Source organism: Channa argus, chromosome 18, assembly GCF_033026475.1.
Source record: "Channa argus isolate prfri chromosome 18, Channa argus male v1.0, whole genome shotgun sequence".
Classification (NCBI taxonomy): Eukaryota; Metazoa; Chordata; class Actinopteri; order Anabantiformes; family Channidae; genus Channa; species Channa argus.
In genome coordinates this window covers 6,717,363-6,734,012 of record NC_090214.1, presented here as the reverse complement: position 1 = coordinate 6,734,012, position 16,650 = coordinate 6,717,363, and the positions used below count along the sequence as shown (strand labels likewise).

At 39.6% G+C, this 16,650-nt stretch overlaps 1 protein-coding gene across 1 annotated transcript; it reads left to right on the top strand.

The window, feature by feature from the left end:
- The first annotated feature begins 3,149 nt into the window (after window positions 1-3,149).
- On the top strand, window positions 3,150-15,982 carry pdcl (phosducin-like). Its single transcript, XM_067484822.1, has 14 exons — window positions 3,150-3,240; window positions 6,226-6,342; window positions 7,207-7,347; window positions 7,439-7,582; window positions 7,926-8,107; window positions 8,780-8,863; window positions 9,133-9,379; window positions 9,597-9,883; window positions 10,132-10,279; window positions 10,693-11,047; window positions 12,589-12,704; window positions 13,802-13,990; window positions 14,290-14,471; window positions 14,928-15,982. Exons 1-14 carry the CDS (start codon window positions 3,150-3,152, stop codon window positions 15,489-15,491), a joined length of 2,847 nt encoding a protein of 948 aa, XP_067340923.1. The 3' UTR covers window positions 15,492-15,982.
- Window positions 15,983-16,650: the final 668 nt, after the last annotated feature.

Genomic DNA, 16,650 nt, shown 5'->3' with positions numbered 1-16,650 from the left:
CTACACATCTCACCCGAATGGTTTAGAAATAAATTATTGGATTAAAAGCCGCAAGTAGTTTCCTTTGACAATCTTTGACCGTTCCTGCAGTCATTTTCCTGCAGAATTTGGGAGGTCATTCAATGTCCCAGACACAATGAATGGACCTTATTAGTGGACATGAAAGGACACTGTCCTCCATTTAATGAGATTTATAAATATTAGATTATAGTTCAAAATGTCTGTTCTTTCTGTGCTTGCCTTGGTTTCCTCCAGGTATTTTAATTTTCCCCCGTAGTACAAAGACGTGCATGTTTGTTTATTTGGTAGCTGTAAATTGCTCGGATGTGTGATTTGCCTGTCAGTGGATGTGTCTCTGTTGGTCCTGTGGCAGACTGGTGACCTGTCCAGGGTTTTTAACTGCCTCTTGGCTTATGTCAGCTGGAAAAGGCTCCAGTCCCCCTCCCACTGCAACCCCACACAGGATTAGTTCCAGGGCTAACCGGTGTAAAAAGTCATATCAAATCAGTGTGTGGAACACGTTTTGCTGTGGTCACCCCTGAAGGGACGAGCCAAACGCCATTAATCATTGTTCAGATGTTAAAACTGAAATTAGAATATAATCCACATGATATCTTTAAGAAAGCACCCATAGTAATAAAGAGCACTTTCATTTGAACAAAGATATGATTTAAAAGTGGCCATAATAAAATAGGTTATTAAAAATGCCTATAAAACCAGGAAATTTAGCAGGAGGTGAAGTGACTTGTACTAGCGTTGGCTCACAAGCATGTGAAGGCAGTGAGGGATAACACGGAGCAGCCATTGCCAAACCCCAGAGGACATCATAAATAACCAAGATATAGAAAGCAATAGAAAAAACTGCCCCAAATAGAAGAGGTCTAACCCCCAGATGTTCAAGACTTAGTTGCCTCTGTTCATGTCAAGTGTGTATATGAGCCTAAGATGATAAATACTTCTGCCCATAACGGCTGAGATCAAGACAGAAACATAATTACTTCTATCTTCACCTTTCTTGATATTTATTAAATCTATAACAGTTTAGTTTTACTATCAAAAGGGGAATTTAGCTGTCACGTTATTTAATAAGAAATATTTCATACAAACATATGTAAAAGTGCCTCGAATGAATAGTAAATTTCTTTGATTGTTTTACAACATAAATATAGCATTTGACAAAAATTATAAACAGTGTTTGGGTCCTGCGTCTAGGAACCTGTTGGGAAAGAGTCTTGAGATATTAGTGTTTACTCTGGAGAGGTATTAAAGAGATTAGTTAGGCCAAACTGTTCTGTCCTGAATATAAAAAAAAAAGTTTATCTCTGACAGATCTAATCCACTTTAACTACTGTAAGCAAGATTGGCTAAATTCCACTATGTCACAACTCTTTGAAACTGAGTAACATTTGAATCTGATGCTGTTTGCAGCATCACTGCAGGAAAATGTCTGATTCATGGGCACGAAAACACACACTTAATCTTTTTGGGAGAAGATACCTCAGAGTGAGGTATTTTGCCCTGAAGCAGCAGCCCCCCCCCCCCCCCCCCACACACACACACACACACACACACACACACACACACACACACACATACACACACATCTGCATCCACAGATTTAGTGGCGGAGAAGCAGTTTCTTCAACAACAAATCCAGTCTAAATATTTACAAGAGACCAAACAACACTGAAATGTCTCAGCTGGCAACCGGAGCAAAGTTAGTTCACAGATGAGTCCAAAGCCAGAATTTCATGGTTGCAGATGGCAGGCGTTATCGTGACAAAAACCAGCAGTCAAACGCGATGTTTGTGGAGATGTTTGGCTTTGAGAGGATACATGCCAACCTAAAAAGTTTTATTACTCAACGGTGTGCTGAACAAGTTAGAGCAATGAAGAAGAGGAGTAGTTTCTCGTAACTGACGTCAGATCGAAGAACGTAATGGAGTTAGGACTTTTTTGTTGTTTCCAGTTAAGACATTTGAGCCAAACCCTCGTTCTTGGGAGCCCCCCAAAAAACAAAACAAAACAAACAAACAACAGAATACATATAGGTGTTTCTACCTGTCTCTACACTGTCAATCAACATTATCCTTTCATCTGTTCTGGAGAATCGGACAGATTTACCATCCTCTGCAAACTCAGGCTGCAGTGGAAGTGAAATATGATCACAGGCCCCCGAACATTAGGGAAAGTTTTTCCAGGGTTGATAGTGACCACATCTAGGACACATTTGCATTGTTTGAGTGCTTTCTCCCTTTTACGCAATCCGAGAATACACAGAACACCGCTGAAACACTTATCAAAGCAGCTTGCACTGAAACCTCAGACATGCTTTACAGTGATCATGGATACAAGCAGTTTTGGCCACTTTAGTGCTGTGATCCCATCAAATCAAAGCACGCAACAACCTTGGCGTGCACGATGACTGTCGTTTGGCTTCCGCACGTGACATCCCATCCGTGCCCCCAAGTGTGGATGTATGTGTGAAAGTGAGATTGGAAGAAGAAAATGCTATATTACTTTGGAAAAAAAATCATAAAAATGTAAGGAGGACCAATTCACATGAAAACACTGCCTCGCTTTTTGAGTATATTCTTTCTCTCTTACTGTCATCGATTTATTGCGATATAATAATATTCCAGATTTACTTAATTTTTGCTTAGTAAACGTATATGTGGAGAAATGAGGGAGGGTAGCGGAGTCGTCACCACATTCACTGAAAAAAGGTTGAAAAGCACTGGTCTAAAGCATTAACAGCAGGAGGCGCCAAGCCACGGAGCCAGCAGCAACCTCTCATCCTCTCATTCGGAAGTCTCCGTCCCCCTTTGCTTTTGTGGTCTAATCTCAGGTGAAGCCGCAGGGCGAAGATTCGGAGACGGGATTTACCTGCTCTGTCACTCCCTCCGGCGACTGTTATCGGCTGCGTCTCCTTCTCACAAGCTCCACACCAGCCCGTATCTGCACCCTGAAGTCCGGATTACTCGGATTACTGTCTCTTCAATTGTATGAATTGGAATGAAACTGAGGCTGAAGTGAAGCTGCTGTGATGAGACGTAAGCACTGCACATCCGATTTGTCTTATTTTACCTCATATTACTTTTGCATGAATGGTTGATCTGTGTGTTTTACCTTTCTTCACCTGATTACTCATGAATTTCAAACTTTTAGGATCATTTTGGGCGCTTCTCTTGCTGTTGTGGGAGCCTGCATGCCGGGGTGATGAAGTTGCCTCTGTCTCAGGTACGTTAAAGCTCACCAGGTTTGCACAACTTGTGCATTGTGATATTGGCCTGATGTACTCTAAGGCATTTAGTGCATGCTTATGTTTTCAGTACTCTAGTGGTTTTAGCAGATCTTGCCCTGAAAATGACGGTTTACTGCCACATTCCTCTAATACTGAGAAGAATGATAGGCCAGGGTTCCCCCTGGTACTAAAGAATCACTTCAATACCTGGAAGACCTTTCATTGTTTATAGCTGATTAAAAGAGCTGAGTAATCCTCCAAAGGTTTTCTGACATAAATCAAAATGTAGGATTATTTTATGTATCTGATATAAGGAGAGTTTTGTGTTGTCACGTTTCAGGATGTTCAATAGTCCATTCACATATTTCTTGTTTCAATGCAAGAACAGACCTGTAGAGACATGTAGCCCGAACCTGAAGCCTACGGACAAAGCCCCCTCCCCACACCCCCTCAAATAAAAAATGCGCCATTCTGCCCTCAGGCCAATGTGATCAGTTTACACATTTCCAGCTGACACTTTTGATTTACCACTTCATTCATTGGGATCTCATTTCTGCCTTTCCACATTGGAAAATCATCTCCAAAATAGTTCCCTCATTGAAAATGTTCTTGAAGTCAGGATTTTGAGACAAATTGAGTCATAGCAGAAAACCTCTCTCCATTACCTGTGGACTCTATTCCACTTCCATTTGAATACATAGTACTATTCTATATGGCCATGAAACATAAACTGTCCACTTATGTGTGAGACTTAATCTTTTTTCGGAACTGCTAACTCAGATATTTGTTGAATTTACCAGGTTACTGGGAGAGAGAAATATGGGGGCTGCATGCAAGGAGAGACATGCTTTTGTATGTGCAGGGTGTATATGCTCCACTGCAGTCACTGGTTTTCCCCAGTAGACTTTGCCTTTCACCTGGGCGATTCATCATCAGCCATCACAGCACATGAGTAAATCCCAGGCTCAAGATTGTGTGATTGTTTTCCCTTTAAGGCTTCAACTTTCCAAATTATTCAGTGGGTTTCACCAGGGGCTGCTGACTTCATAGTACACAATTTCCTGTTTTTGTTGCTGCCATCTGACTGCAGCTTCACATGAAAGCAACAAAAAGAGGAAAATCACTTTCCTAAAGAGCTTTCAGGAAAGGACCTTCCATGTTAGTATAAACAGAGGGAATAATCACAGAGAGTAGAACCAGCTTCAGGGTTCACATTGGCACCTCATTATTGCTTTAAGACAGATGTGAAGAAATGTGAACCCATCCTTTAAGAGGATTTATTATCTCACCCTGTACTCCTTGTTATAACTTGTTAATTTTTGTGTGAGACAACCACCTCCACTCTCCCCCCTGCTGTTGCTTTGAATAAGAACAAAGGTTCATTCATTTGGCTCAAGTTACTTCTTTTCCACATTGACTTGAATGAAGATTGGTAGATTGGTGTACGATTACACAGACATAACCAAAACATAATCATGACATGCTAAGGTATTCATACTTAAGTAGTACAAGTATTGTTGTAAGTCTGTTTTAAATACAGACTACATCTTAAACAATTATTGAATCCAAAAATATCATGTTCTTAAAAGAATATTTGAGCTAAGCTAACTTGATCCTCGCTGTATCCTGTAGTGAGTGGTGTCAGGGCTGCTGAATCCTATCCCAGCTGCCATTGGGAAAGAGGCCTATGAGCTATGTGATTTGGCACCAATTATAGGTGAAACACAGTATTTAATTGGTAAACCACTATATTAGGTTAAATGTTAAGCAATTGTGTAACCTAGACTGATTGGAATCTGCAGGAGGCTGAACTTGTGTACAGCAACTATGCAGTTTGGCATTTATAAAGAATAATGTTTGGAATTATAATAAAGTATTCTGAGTTTAAATCGAGAAGTTATTTTAAGGCAGCCCCTTTGAAAATCATCTACTTCTCTTACAGCAAATGTAGTTAACTAAATCAAACTCTCTGGGAGTCTATCCCCCCCCCCCCCCCCCCCCCCTCCCCTCCCCCCTCCCCCCTCCCCTCCCCTCCCCCCTCCCCTCCCCTCCCCTCCCCTCCCCCAACAACTTTGGTATCACATATTCCAGGCAGTTCTTTTAAAGGCAGTTTTGAGAAACGATTTGAAATGTATGAGGAAACTTTACCACTTTACCAGAAATGGCAGTGGGCTGAGATTATTTTCATTGTTTCCAGCTCAATAAAACTTCCCTCAAGTTTTCAAAGAGAGATTTGGAACATTTGTCTTACTCTTCTCTTCCTCCAAAGCTTTTTTCTTTTTTTTTTTTTTGGTCCTTTCAGCTTATCCCATGAGTTCAGTATCACCATAGCCAATTATTATCCACACAGTGATTTGGCACAGTTTTTCTTTTCACACCCTTCTCAATTTCTACTGGGCTTAGAGCAGGAATGGGAAGGGTCTGTTGGGGATTCAGTGTCTTCAACATATACCCAGAACCAGGAATCAAACCATTGACCCTGTGGTCCATGGATGAGTGCCTTACCAATTGAACATGTTCTGCACGTTGATTTGGCATGTGTTTTTTTACACCCTCCTCAATTTCTACTGGGCTTAGAGCAACCCTCCTTTATTTTATTTTTTTATCCAAGCTTGTTCATTGGATTCAAACCCACTGCCACCTGCATCCCAGCCCTATGCTCTACCACTGAGCCACCAGGCCCTTTTCCTCCAAAACACACTGACTAAAATTCTGCTGTACTAGGAGCAGGAACAGAAGTAAAATGGCCTTTGTGGTAGGTGTTGCCAGACTCATGCCTGGAAAATGAAGGATTTTTTCTGTTGAAACAGATCCGTGTGGGAACTAAGTCACTCAAAACAGCGGCAAGTTAATATTTGATCTCCTTCAACGTTTCCTACAATGTCAGAGCTTAAATGTCCCTGAGTTTATGTCACTATAGTTGATTTGAACTATAGTTCACATCCACGTTTAACATCAGTTCTTGTTCTTGTTCTCCACAGTAAACCCATGCTGTTATTTCCCCTGTCAACACCGATCTGTTTGTGTAAGATATAGTGAGGACAAGTATGAATGTGACTGCACTCGCACCGGCTACTACGGGGAAAACTGCACTGTCCGTGAGTCCTGTTATCCATCTCATATCCTCTGTTATTATTGCACTTTTGAGGAATTTTAAATATTTTGTTAGTTTTTACGTGATAGAGGAGATGGTCGGCTGATGAAACTCTTTTTCATTTTGTTTTTTTTTAAATCAGGAAATAGAATAACATAGCCTGGCTCACAGAGTTAAGTCTTCTGGTCTAGACCCAAATATTTGGAAAACAGGAGCAACTGCCTGGAAAAGACCAGCTGGATAAGAGCTGTTTCTGCTGATTTCCTCAGAGAAGCGCCTACTAACTGTGCTGGTCTGCTTCTCGTTAACAAGCAAGGCTCACATGCTGCAGTGCTTAATTAGATGTGAACTCTTTGCCGGACAGTTATGCAGTTACATCATTTTAACAGGCCTAATAGGAATTGGCCATACTTTATGAGTGTGGAGAAAAAAAACAAAGAATGAATTATGTAAGAAAGAAGTTAGAGACGGGCCAAGTCAAACAGGATAAGAGAGGTGGGACTGGAGCATAACTATTCCCTTACATAAGGTAGAGTATTCAAATACATGTAGCTCTGTTTTTACACATGTAGAATCAACTTCAAACGTCAGGTCCAGTCTTTGGGAAGGATTTTAAATTTACTAAAATAACACAGTGTCGGTTCCCCAGCGATGCCTCGCTCGGTAACAAAACTAAATTGCTGTTTTCTTTCACTTCATTCAATAAATTGCTGAAAAATTCCAAGATGCTGATTGAGTTTTGCAACCAGGCTATAAATCCAAGGCCAAGTTGGCAGAGTTTTGCTTCATTATGATGTATGATGATGAATTTCCACTTTTCATTCCTAGCTTCCCTGACTTCCAGTGACAAAACCATTGTTTTTTTCAGCTGAACTTTGGACCCGAGTACGTGAATTCATCAGGCCCAGCCCAGATGCGACGCATTACATACTCACACATTTTCGCTTGCTTTGGGACATCATCAACCACACCTTCCTCCGAGGTTTTCTCATGCGCCTGGTCCTAACAGGTCCGGAGTCAGCAGTTTATGCAAAGAAATGAATTCACACATTCATAACATCTGCAATCCTTTATATTTATTTATTGTTTTGTTTAAACAGTTAGGTCCAACCTAATACCCAGTCCTCCAACGTACAATTCGAAATATAGCTACATCAGCTGGGAATCCTACTATAATCTGAGCTACTACACACGGATTCTGCCGCCGGTGCCAAAGGACTGCCCTTCGCCTCTGGGGATCAAAGGTTTTTTTTTTCTTTTCTTCATAAAGTTTTAAGCTGCATTAATCAATGTTTTTGTATCAACAATGGATCAAAAAGACCTGAGGTAATGTAAAATGTTACCTTTTAAAAATTAAGGATTGATTTTATTTATCGGGCAAATGTGTGACAGCATCAATTTGCATATTGCTTTGTAAGTAACTCCAGCTTCACGACAGTGACATGCATAAAGATGATCAACCTTCAGAAGTGCAGCGTGATGTGTTAACTGTATCAGCACTGTTTTCACAGAGTATTATGACTATAGGTGGGGTGTGTTTGTGTTTGCCCTGTGCTGTGTGTTTGATGCTGGGGTGTTTCTGTTCAGGCAAGGCTGGGCTTCCTGACCCTGAGCTTCTGGTGGAAAGGCTGCTGAAGAGAAGAAAGTTCAGACCTGACCCCCAGGGCAGCAACCTTATGTTTGCTTTTTTTGCACAGCACTTTACCCACCAGTTCTTCAAAACCTATAATCGCATGGGTCTGGGTTACACCAAGGCTTTGGCTCATGGGGTTAGTCTTTTAAGAGCTTTTTATTTTTTTATTAAATAAGAATCAGAGAATACAATACAAGTAAAAACAAGTAATAATAAACAGTAAATTAATGATAAGATTAAAAGATGAGCACAGAAAAAATTAACGCAGTCATAAAAGGTGACAGAATTGACGTATTTTCTTCAGCTGAATAAAACGTGACTAGACAGCATTATATATGACATTTGTAACTATTTTTTTTAGATATGTTGAATTGCAGTGGGTCATAGTTTCTGGATCACCTGACTGAGGGGAAATTTTAAATTGTAAACACAAGTGGGCCAAGAATAGACCCTTGGCGGACACAATAAAAAAAAGAATCAGTGCCCATAAATAAGAGTTTGTGTTATTTTTACTTTTAGAAATCCTAAGTATTTTAACTGGGGATATGTGGCCAAAGAGACGATTATGGATAACCTTCTAATAATATAAAGATAAACTTCTTTGAAGGTTTCTTTAAATGAAAGTTAAAAGAGCTGCAGTGTTTGAATCTGCAGCTTACATTGGGATTTTAGTTAATAAAAAGTACAAACTTATTACCTTCACTTTTTACAAACACATTTTTTATATTATCTCCACACTGTAAATGTTTACGTTTATTTGTTCTCAAATTTACGCTTCATGTTTTGTCTTGTTTTATGTTCCACACAGGTGGATGCAGGACATATATATGGAGATAGCCTCGAACGTCAGCTTGATCTCAGACTAAACAAAGATGGAAAACTCAAATATCAGGTTCCTTTGTATAAAATTGTCTTCTAAATGTAACATTGGCTCAGAACAGTTTTCAAGAGAGAAAAAAGTATCATGTGACAGCCAAGTGACATATTATCTTTTTTGTGTATTAAAATATTTTTCTGAGTAATGTGCTAAATGTTCTTTTGAAAATAACATGTCACATGAGGATTAAGGTATCGTGTCAGAGAGGAAATGGCTTGTGAACGATGAGATTTTGCAGTGAGCTGTATTCTATAATCATATATTATGTTTTTTTTTCCTGTCAGTTGATAAATGGAGAGATATATCCTCCGTCTGTGTTTGATGCACCTGTTAAAATGAGCTACCCCCCAAACGTGCCTCCTGAGCGCCAAATGGCAATAGGTCAGGAAGTATTTGGACTCCTCCCTGGTCTGGGAATGTATGCCACGCTGTGGCTGAGAGAGCATAACCGGGTCTGTGACATCTTGAAGGTGGAGCATCCCACCTGGGATGATGAACAGCTTTTCCAAACCGCACGCCTCATCATCATTGGTAAGCTGGACACAACTTTTAACCGATAATTGTTTTTCGATGTTGGCAAATAGTAAAGTAAAGCTTATTATAATTATTATTTAGCTTTTGTTTTTTGTGGCCTACGGGTGTACTTGACGTCTCTTAATAACGGTGTACAAATGTCAGCACGCCTCCACCAAAGCTGTTTATCTGTAACTCAGTAAACTCTCCGCTGTCCCTGTTTGTGTTCTTCTAGGTGAGACAATAAAAATCGTTATAGAAGAATATGTGCAACACCTCAGCGGGTACCTGCTGCAGTTGAAATTTGATCCCCCCTTGCTGTTTAACACCCACTTCCAGTATGGAAATCGTATTTCTTTGGAATTCAGTCAGCTCTACCACTGGCACCCCTTGATGCCTGACAGCTTCTTAATTAATGGGGATGAGCTGTCTTACAAACAGTTCCTTTTCAACACATCTGTTCTCACACACTATGGCATTGAGAAGCTGGTGGACGCCTTCTCTCGGCAGCCTGCTGGTCAGGTAGCAAAGTACTCAATTAACGTAACGATGTAACATAATATGTGAAGTTTAAATAACGGTATTTGTAGTGTACAGTTTTCAGAAAAGCCTTTAGTTATAACTCTTTTACTAATAGAACATACGCTAATCCTTGATTTGTGTAACTGGTAGGTGGTTAGGTGTTTTTTGGTATTCACACGTAGTTTTCCTGTTATTTTTGGCATTTTTGTGCAAATTAGATGTTCAACTCTTAAACACTATGCCCACAGATTGGTGGGGGGCATAACATCAATGCTGTGGTGACCAACGTAGCTGTGGGAGCAATAAAGGAGTCCCGCGAACTTCGTGTGCAGCCTTTCAACGAGTACAGGAAGCGTTTTAACCTTAAGCCTTACAAATCATTCAGGGAATTCAATGGTAAGAAAAACAGCTCTTTGTTTATACGGTGCTGATACAACCTTCAAAGCATGAAATTTATGACTTTCACATGTCCAAGAGAACAGCTCACCATACATTCTTGAAATACTTGGGGTCAACTCCACGTATACAAAAAAAAACACCTTTAAAAGGCTTAGCAGTGGAAAAAGAATTTGTAATAAATTCTTCCATAAATGAACAGCTTGAACATATTTATTTTACTTTTCTGTTAGCTTGCGTCATGTAGTTGTGGCAGAGGAAAATTGTTTAGAGGACTATAATATGATGTCACCATGTAGAGATAATTCAATCTGTAACAAAGAGTTGAACTTACTCACCCCCAAAACTATAAATGAGTCCTTTTTGCACTGTATTTTTATTAACTAAGCAATACTTGTGATTACCTTTTGCAGATAATGAAGAGATTGCAACGGTCCTTGAAGAGCTCTACGGTGACATTGATGCTCTTGAATTTTATCCTGGGTTGCTGTTGGAGAAAACACGGGAAGGAGCCATATTTGGAGAAAGCATGGTGGAAATGGGTGCTCCCTTCTCTCTTAAAGGCCTCATGGGAAACCCTATATGTTCTCCAGATTACTGGAAGCCAAGCACCTTTGGTGGCAAAATTGGCTTTGACATAGTGAATACTGCGACGCTGAAGAAGCTGGTCTGTTTAAACACCCGGACATGTCCTTACGTAGCTTTCAGAGTACCATCTATGACACACCCACAGAGTGGTAAAAATGATGACAAAGCACAGACTGATGAGCTATAGAAATATTTGCAACACCATTTCACTATTGACACAAAGGTATTTTGGGGTTTTTTTGTCCATCCATTTGTATTGACATGCATTAAAATATTTGCTCTGACTATCCAATGTTCTTCCCTTTTTTAATTTCCATTCCAATATCTCTCCAACTGCTTCGCAAGAATTCAGTCTTATACTTGAGGTGCTGATGTCAAAAAAACAGACTCACCCAAAGAGCAGGATGCACGTGTCAACAGGATATATAGTATGGTTGCCTCATACCTTAGTTTGGAATTTCCCAGGGCACACTGGTAAATTCCTCAGGATTGATAAAGATCTGGCTATCTAGACATTTACTTTTCAGTAAAAGTATTGAATTTTTTATTGCAGAGACCACCCAGGAAAAACACATAAATCCACTCAGGCCTTATGTGTGTTGCATTCTCAAATGAAATCATAGTTATTTGTAGTAACAGGGGCAGTGTAAACCTTTAACCTACTAATGGTGTCAAGAAACCTTTTCTAGAGAGTAAAAAGTAAAAGTGTGGTGCCACCATCAGTGGTTGTAGAGGCAGCAGCAACTTGCCGAATTCCCCTATCATATTGCCCCCTGGTTGTAAATATAGAAACTGCAAAGTGTCCACAGACCTAAGTCCAAATGGGCCTCCAAAGTTTATGAATTCTTTAATCTGTGTTGATAATAATTTCAGCCTTACAATTTTCCTATGATGGAAACAAATGATAAAATACAGTGCATTACAAATATTAGCTCTGATTAACCCAGACTAGACCTAGACACAGGTTCCGTCTATAAGACAAGACTACAATGGAGAACCTATCTTCCAATGGTACAATTTTCAATAGTTTCTATGTTTGATCCAAATATTATGGAGGAAACCATGGTAATCCAGTCTTGGTAGATGTATTATAGGAAATTGTGTCATATATTCTTAATTTGCTGAATTGACTTATTACTTATTACTGACTTATTATTGGCTGAGATTACTTTATCATGTCAACAATTGTACCCATATTTAGACAACCAAATAAGGCCTTTGTCTCTAAACGACCTGTGTAACCTGTATATAATTTATGACATACCATTTATGGTGTATAGACAGCTCCAGGAGCCATTTCTGTACATTTGATATGTAACATGTTTCACGTCACTGAGTGGGAGGATCCGGGTTGTCGTGCTGCCTTTACTAGCTTTCATTAAAGTTCATACGCAGCAAAGTCACTTCAAAATATGACAAAGTATCACAGAACACTTTGAAATAATCAGTCAGATAAAAAAATAAAAAATAAAAAAAAGACAATGAACAGTGCAGCGGAGCAATGGCGACTAAAACTGTGGTGTGAGTTAAATACATGGTGCTATAAAAAAGGGCAAATATAAATATAAGCAATATCTAGATACACAAAAGTGTAGCAAACATTCTAAATTAATCTACAATATTTACAGACATGACGTCCATCATGTCCGCGCAATAAATTTCGCTCAAATCGCATTTCTGCTGTAAACCTTATAATTACCACATTTCTGTAAACCTTGAAGTCAGCATATTCCACAGTGTCGCGGACCGGCTAAAGCTAACGCTAGGAGATTACACGGCCCAGTCGGACTGATCATCGGTGGGTGTTTTGCTGACATTAGCTGGGCGAAAAATCAAGGTAAGATCTGTAAGTGTTTCGTGGCTGATTAGAGTAAATTTAGCAGTCACTCTCGGTTCAAAGCTAGCTAACGTTCTTTAGGAAGTCCGTCCAAACAAAAAGCAATCGTTAGTTCAGTTGACTTGCTAACCTTGCTAGCATTAGCTGTTTGCTTGGCCTTATTCTATTTGCCAACCAGCTGATTACGCTGGTCGCTGTCGCTTAACTACTTGAAACAACAAAAGCAACGGTTGCTGTTGACGACTTGCTAACTAGGTTAGTGATTTAGCCGTCGCAGCTTTCACATCGGCGGAAACAGCTAGGTATTGGTTTGTAGGGCCTTGGCTTCTGCTGTTTACATGGCTTGGAGACATTAACCTATGCCCCAAGATAGTAAAAAGATCATTTTTTTTTCATAAACAGGCATTTACACCTTCTATTTTGCTGCCTGGCCATTGTCTAAAGCGATTACTTGGTATTAGTCAGTGGGGTCAGCTTTTAGCCTCCCCAACTGTTCACTGTGGGAATTAAAAACCTTTCAGGTCACGTTTTGTAAAGTGACACACGTAGCGGCGATGTCTTATTTTTGAAATAAGGCCTTTTTTATTTGAGATTTGACAGCTTGGATGTCTTTCAGTCTGGATTATTAAGCTTCACTGCCTGATGTGGCATTACTGTGATTATTTTATGAAATAATGTAAGAGGTTTTATCTTTGAGGCTGCCATGTTTATGTCAAACGTTTGTTTTAAGGGGCTGCAGCTGTCACTTGTTAACATTGTGGAATTAATCTGTCAGTCAGCTGTAGAAAAAGCCAATTATAACATTACGAAACTTAACTTGATCTGCCCAGCAGTCCAAAACCCTAAATGATTTAAATTGCCATGCTTTAATTTACAAAATAAAATGGACTACAGTTTGTCAATTAAAATAAATCTTATGCATGCAGCACAGAGACAAAGCATGAGCTCTCAGTCATGTTAATAATCAGAATAAAGTAAAACATATTGATACCAGCTTTTGAAATGGCATAAATCCTAGCTGTGTTTGGTCAAAGCTCTACTGGGGGTTTGTATTCATGTCCTATCTAACGCTTACATTACAGCTTTCCTTAGGTGAGCCGCTGTCATGACGACTCTGGATGACAAGCTACTGGGAGAGAAGCTGCAGTACTACTACAGTAGCAGTGAGGATGAGGGCAGTGATAATGAGGATGACGATGGGGAGAACAAGACCATCAGGGAGGCCAATCCTGATGTTAATGAGCCTGAGATAGAGTACAGTGCAGATGGAAGTGCTGTCAACACAGGTAGCTGGCACAAAACACCAGATTGGGTGTTTTCATTATTAATGAGATGGGCAATTGTTTTCTTGATTCATCAATTAGGTGTTAAGTATATAAATCATTTTATAAAGTAGTACAAAATGTCTGTTACATTTTACATACTTAATTGTATTATCCGTTTTCCATCTCTGATCCATTACTGCTGTCTAACTTTAACAGATCACCCATTCATCCTTAATGTGGACATTGTGTTTATGAAACGTACAATACACATACTTACAGTAATTGCAATAATGATGGTAACACTAGAACTTTTATTTTAGGACCAAAGGGTGTGATCAATGATTGGAGGAAATTCAAGCAGCTGGAGGTGGAGCAGAGACAAGAGCAGAAGAAAGAGATGGAAAGATTGATCAAGAAGCTGTCGATGACTTGCCGCTCTGACCTTGACCTGGAAAAAGACAAAGAGAAACAGAAAGAGATCCAGGACAAAATCAAAGGCAAAGTAAGCAGGGTGGGGACAAAATACTTATACTGAATACATGGGAAGGAAATGAAAAACGTCTTTAGCCTAAATTTCTTGGCGGTGCATCGGTGAGTCCCTGTAGAACGTTTGCTTCAATTGCTAATGAAACACTTGCTGTGGAAAAAGAATTAACGCAAGAGATTAGAGACGTGATTAAAAGTGGTGGAAACCCTGCTGTCTGTTTCATGACACTTTCTCACGATAGAGTAGTTTATGTTAGTTGGCCTTTGGTTTATACTTTACATTAATGTACTTGACAACAATTTGATCTGTCTTTTGAATTTTTAAGAAATGAGTCCAGTTGACATGATTGATCCTTCAGATAAGTTTATTATTTTATATTAATAATCTCAACAAGTTAGCAAATAACAGTAGTTAACAAAATGCCAAACTACCAAAATATTCTGTTTTTGTTTCCTCATCTTTACTAAATAGATGACCATGCAGGAGTACAACATGCTTCAGGAAGAGGATGATGATGAAGAGTTTCTGCAGCATTACCGTATGCAGCGTATTGAAGAGATGCGGCGCCAGCTCTGCTGTGGTAAACGCTTTGAGAAGGTCTATGAGCTCAACAGTGGAGAGGACTTCCTGGAGGCTTTGGACAAGGAGGACAGAAGCACACTGATCATGATCCACATTTATGAGGCGGATGTCCCAGGCTGCGAAGCCATGAGCGGCAGTCTGTTGTGTCTGGCTCAGGAATACCCGCAGGTCAAGTTCTGCAGCGTACGGAGCTCGGCCATCAGCACCAGTGCCCTTTTCAGAGAAAGTGCTCTGCCTGCTTTGCTTGTTTACAAAGGAGGAGACCTGATCGGCAACTTTGTACGGCTCACAGACCAGCTTGGAGAAGATTTCTTTGCTGTAGACCTGGAAGCGCTGCTGCAGGAATATGGCTTGCTGCCTGACAAGCCCCCCATTGTCCCGAAAACGGTTCGCAATGGAGCCATTATACAGACCACTGTGAGTGATGAGGACTCTGACCTTGATATAGACTAAATCCATAATATCTAATATGCATTGTATGCTTGGGAAATATGCATACACAGTCTGCATGGACTATAGATCCCTTATACTGTATGTATACGGACCCCCCTGTAGTGATGAAAACTGAGCCAGGATTTTCACTTTACGACCACAAAAGATCATACCAGCACTGAAGCACTACCAAAAAAAATGCTGACGAACGACATAAATCATAGGCCAGTGTACGCTCATCATTCCTTGGTAATATATTTAATGAATAAATGTTTTCATTATTGAGTTCCTGTAATGTGCATTCAATGTTTTGTTTGAGCTTTGACTGTCAACTATTTATTTTGTTAAAACACATTTTGCTGTTTTCTTTCATGCGCATCTTCACTGTATTATGTGTTTGACTCTGTAGAATTTGAATCCTGCTGTCCAACCTGACTCTAGAGTAAATTTTATAACTTTTATATGTGCTGTACAATTTCAAAACGTGGACAAATAAACTGTACAAGTAAGTATCACGACTCACTGCCTGTCATATGTCTATTTGCCAAAGTTGGCCAAGATGAGGTGATACAAACAAAGCATCTCAAAATCCTTCAAGCTTTCACTGCTTAATATTTTCATACTCGCAGTAGATGGATTAACTAAGAGTAATGTAAAAGCAGCTGTGGTCATACTAACAAACTACAGAATTGATAACTTATCTAATTTCTGATGTGCTCAATGCACTACCTGAAGCACAGCATCAAATGGTGTCCATGTACTGTACATGTGTAAAAAAAATCAATGTGACATACTGCTCCACTGGGTGACGTATTTCGTCTTTCCAAAATGTGTGATTGACATATTTTAAACAAACGTTACAAATCCAGGCTGCTGGCTGACAGGCATTATTGGGAGTGGAGAAGGTTCAGTGTTGCTTTTAGTGTCAGTATGGTGATTGTGCACAATACGATTAAATTAGAAAATGAGCAAAGTTATCCTTCAGCAGCATTTCAGTGAAAATATGGTTCTCCAATTTCTTCCAGTGTATAGTCATTTATTCTATTAACAGATCATCTTAGATGAATACTTTTAGTCTTTTTAGGTCTGCTGTAAAAAAAAAATGGAACTCACACAATCCAAACATCTGAATGTTTCTTAGTCTTAATAGCTGTACAGGTGCAATAAGTAGCCAAAATTA

What these genes read in the sequence shown, in the direction of transcription:
- pdcl (XM_067484822.1), top strand. Translation starts at nt 3,150, where the DNA reads ATGAATTTCAAACTTTTAGGATCATTTTGGGCGCTTCTCTTGCTGTTG. An exon ending in CGGGGAAAACTGCACTGTCC is followed by an intron (nt 6,343 to 7,206) that starts GTGAGTCCTGTT and finishes TGTTTTTTTCAG; the next exon opens with CTGAACTTTGGACCCGAGTA. An exon ending in ATCATTCAGGGAATTCAATG is followed by an intron (nt 10,280 to 10,692) that starts GTAAGAAAAACA and finishes TACCTTTTGCAG; the next exon opens with ATAATGAAGAGATTGCAACG.